The following is a 2,492-nucleotide window of genomic DNA, read 5'->3' on the forward strand; positions in this document are numbered from 1 at the left end:
AATCAATGATATCATTATAAAAGTATTATAATTACAGACACAATGTTTTAACTATGTATTAGACACTCAGATATTTCATGTAATTTAATATTCACAACAAATTGTTATTTCTTTCCCACATCACCGTGTACGGATTGAGGCTCAGAGAGTCACATACACAATCAAATGACATGGTGCTAACTGTACGTGATGTCTTATTTAAGAAATTGAACCAACTTCCTTTTTAAAAGATTTCAGAATATTCATCAATAATGAGATTTATATGTGCATTTAGAACTAAGTTGTCCCTATCATTTTATTAGAGGCCTGACACTTCACAACACAATTCTTGGGGTTATCAGTAGCTTAGCCTCTGCTACTGCACGGCCCTAAAAAGTACTGAACCTCTCAGTGCTTCACTTTCATCATCAATAAGTTAAAATTGTATTCGTGCCTTTCCTGATTCCCAGAGCTGAGTGAAAAATCAAAATATTTCAGGTAAAAGTAACGTTTTAAACTAAATTATAAATTTAAATTTCCTGAAGTCATACTTAATCTGAACTCCACAGGTGACATGGACACTTGAAGATGGGGAATTACTCAGCTGTGACTGAATTCTTTTTGGTGGGACTTTCCCAATACCCAGAGCTCCAGCTTTTTCTGTTCATGCTCTGCCTCATCATGTATGTGATAATTCTGCTGGGAAATAGCCTCCTCATCATCATCAGCATACTGGATTCTCGCCTCCACACCCCCATGTACTTCTTCCTTGGGAATCTCTCGTTCTTGGACATCTGTTACACATCCTCTTTTATTCCTACGATGCTCATCATATTTAGGTCTGAGAAAAAATCCATCTCCTTCATTGGCTGTGCTCTGCAGATGGTTGTCTCCCTTGGGTTGGGCTGCACTGAATGTGTCCTCTTGGCTGTGATGGCCTATGATCGGTATGTGGCCATCTGCAACCCACTGAGGTATCCCATCGTCATGAACAGGGTGCTTTATGTGCACATGGCTGCGTGGTCCTGGATCATAGGCTGTCTAAACTCCCTAGTTCAAACAGTGCTAATAATGTTGTTGCCTTTCTGTGGGAATAATGTCATTGACCATCTTACCTGTGAGTTACTGGCCCTTCTTAAACTCATATGTTCAGATATTTCCATGAATGTGCTTATTATGACAGTGGCAAGTATTCTTTTCTTAGTGGTTCCCCTACTGTTAATTTTTATTTCATATGTTTTCATTCTCTCTACCATTCTGAGACTTAACTCTACTGAGGGGAGAAAGAAAGCCTTTTCAACGTGTTCAGCCCACCTCGCTGTAGTAGTTTTATTCTATGGTTCAGCCTTATTTATGTACATGAAGCCCAAGTCAAAAGACACAAAGACAATTGATGAGATCATCGGGCTGTCTTATGGAGTGGTAACCCCAATGTTGAACCCCATCATCTACAGCCTAAGGAATAAGGAAGTGAAAGAGGCTATGAAGAAAGTCTTGAGTAGACACTTTCATTCACGGAAAATATGAAAGTGCTCAGGACATGTGAACACATTTGGGGAGAAGACATATTTTGGTAGTCAGAGATGAAGTCACAGAACTCAGTAAAAGGAGAGCATTGTGTTTGTAAAGTGAAATTCTCATTTTTACTGCAGAGGATTTCTGTGTAAACCATGTAAACCTCATGTAATATCTTTGTAGCAGTCCTAGTTATATGGAACCATGCCTCTTCGTTCCATAGAAGTCAAGATGGATGCTGTTCATGATGAATATCTCTCTGTCTCTATCTATGTATTGCCTCTTCTTTCTCTCCTCTTTTCTCCCTCTTCCTTCTTTTACTTTTCTTTCTTTGCTCTCTTCTTTATCTTCTTTCTCAGTCTCCTCAAGGTACATATGTATATATTGTTTTGGTCTATACAATATCCTCTCATCTTGTGAAAAAACACATCTTTTTCTTTTAAGGAATCAACAACCTTCCACTCTCTGTCCATATTTGACTGAGGCTGGCCACACTCTCTGATCAGACGATAAGCATGAAACACACACTGGTCCATTGAAAAATGAACATTGCCTAGCTACAGTGGTTCATTCGGGATAGCATATGACCTAAGCCACACAAATCATACTTAATTGCCAAAATGTTGCCTGTGTGTCAAAGAAGAGTCACACTTTTTTTTCCAACAGTCTCTAATAGGTAGAACATATGCTCAGATCTTCTGGCCATCTCTGTTAATATATGGAGAAAGTAGATTTAAGGGAAAGATTTAGGGTGTGCTTCATGTCAGTAACTCCTGGTTAAATGGCTCTAAAAACATTCATGCTTGTACTTTTCAGTTATGTGAGCTGATAAAGTTCCTTTAAAGCAGACTGAATTAATTTCCACTGCTTATAACTATATAAACCCTTATTAATGCATTTTTTTTAGTTTCAGAGGTAGAGTTCAGTGATTCATCAGTTGTATATAATACCCAGTGCTCATTACATCAAGTGCCTTCCTTAATGCCCATCACCCAGTT

General features: G+C 38.4%; 1 protein-coding gene across 1 annotated transcript; it reads left to right on the forward strand.

The window, feature by feature from the left end:
* The first annotated feature begins 567 nt into the window (after positions 1–567).
* Positions 568–1,506, forward strand: LOC140640989 (olfactory receptor 13D1-like). The gene has a single exon (XM_072840323.1). The coding sequence runs from the start codon at positions 568–570 to the stop codon at positions 1,504–1,506; it is 939 nt and encodes a 312-aa protein (XP_072696424.1).
* Positions 1,507–2,492: the final 986 nt, after the last annotated feature.

Source organism: Canis lupus, chromosome 10, assembly GCF_048164855.1.
Source record: "Canis lupus baileyi chromosome 10, mCanLup2.hap1, whole genome shotgun sequence".
Taxonomy (NCBI): domain Eukaryota; kingdom Metazoa; phylum Chordata; class Mammalia; order Carnivora; family Canidae; genus Canis; species Canis lupus.

Bases quoted from the DNA above. Each gene is read 5' to 3' on its own strand.
- LOC140640989 (XM_072840323.1), top strand. From the start codon at position 568: ATGGGGAATTACTCAGCTGTGACTGAATTCTTTTTGGTGGGACTTTCC.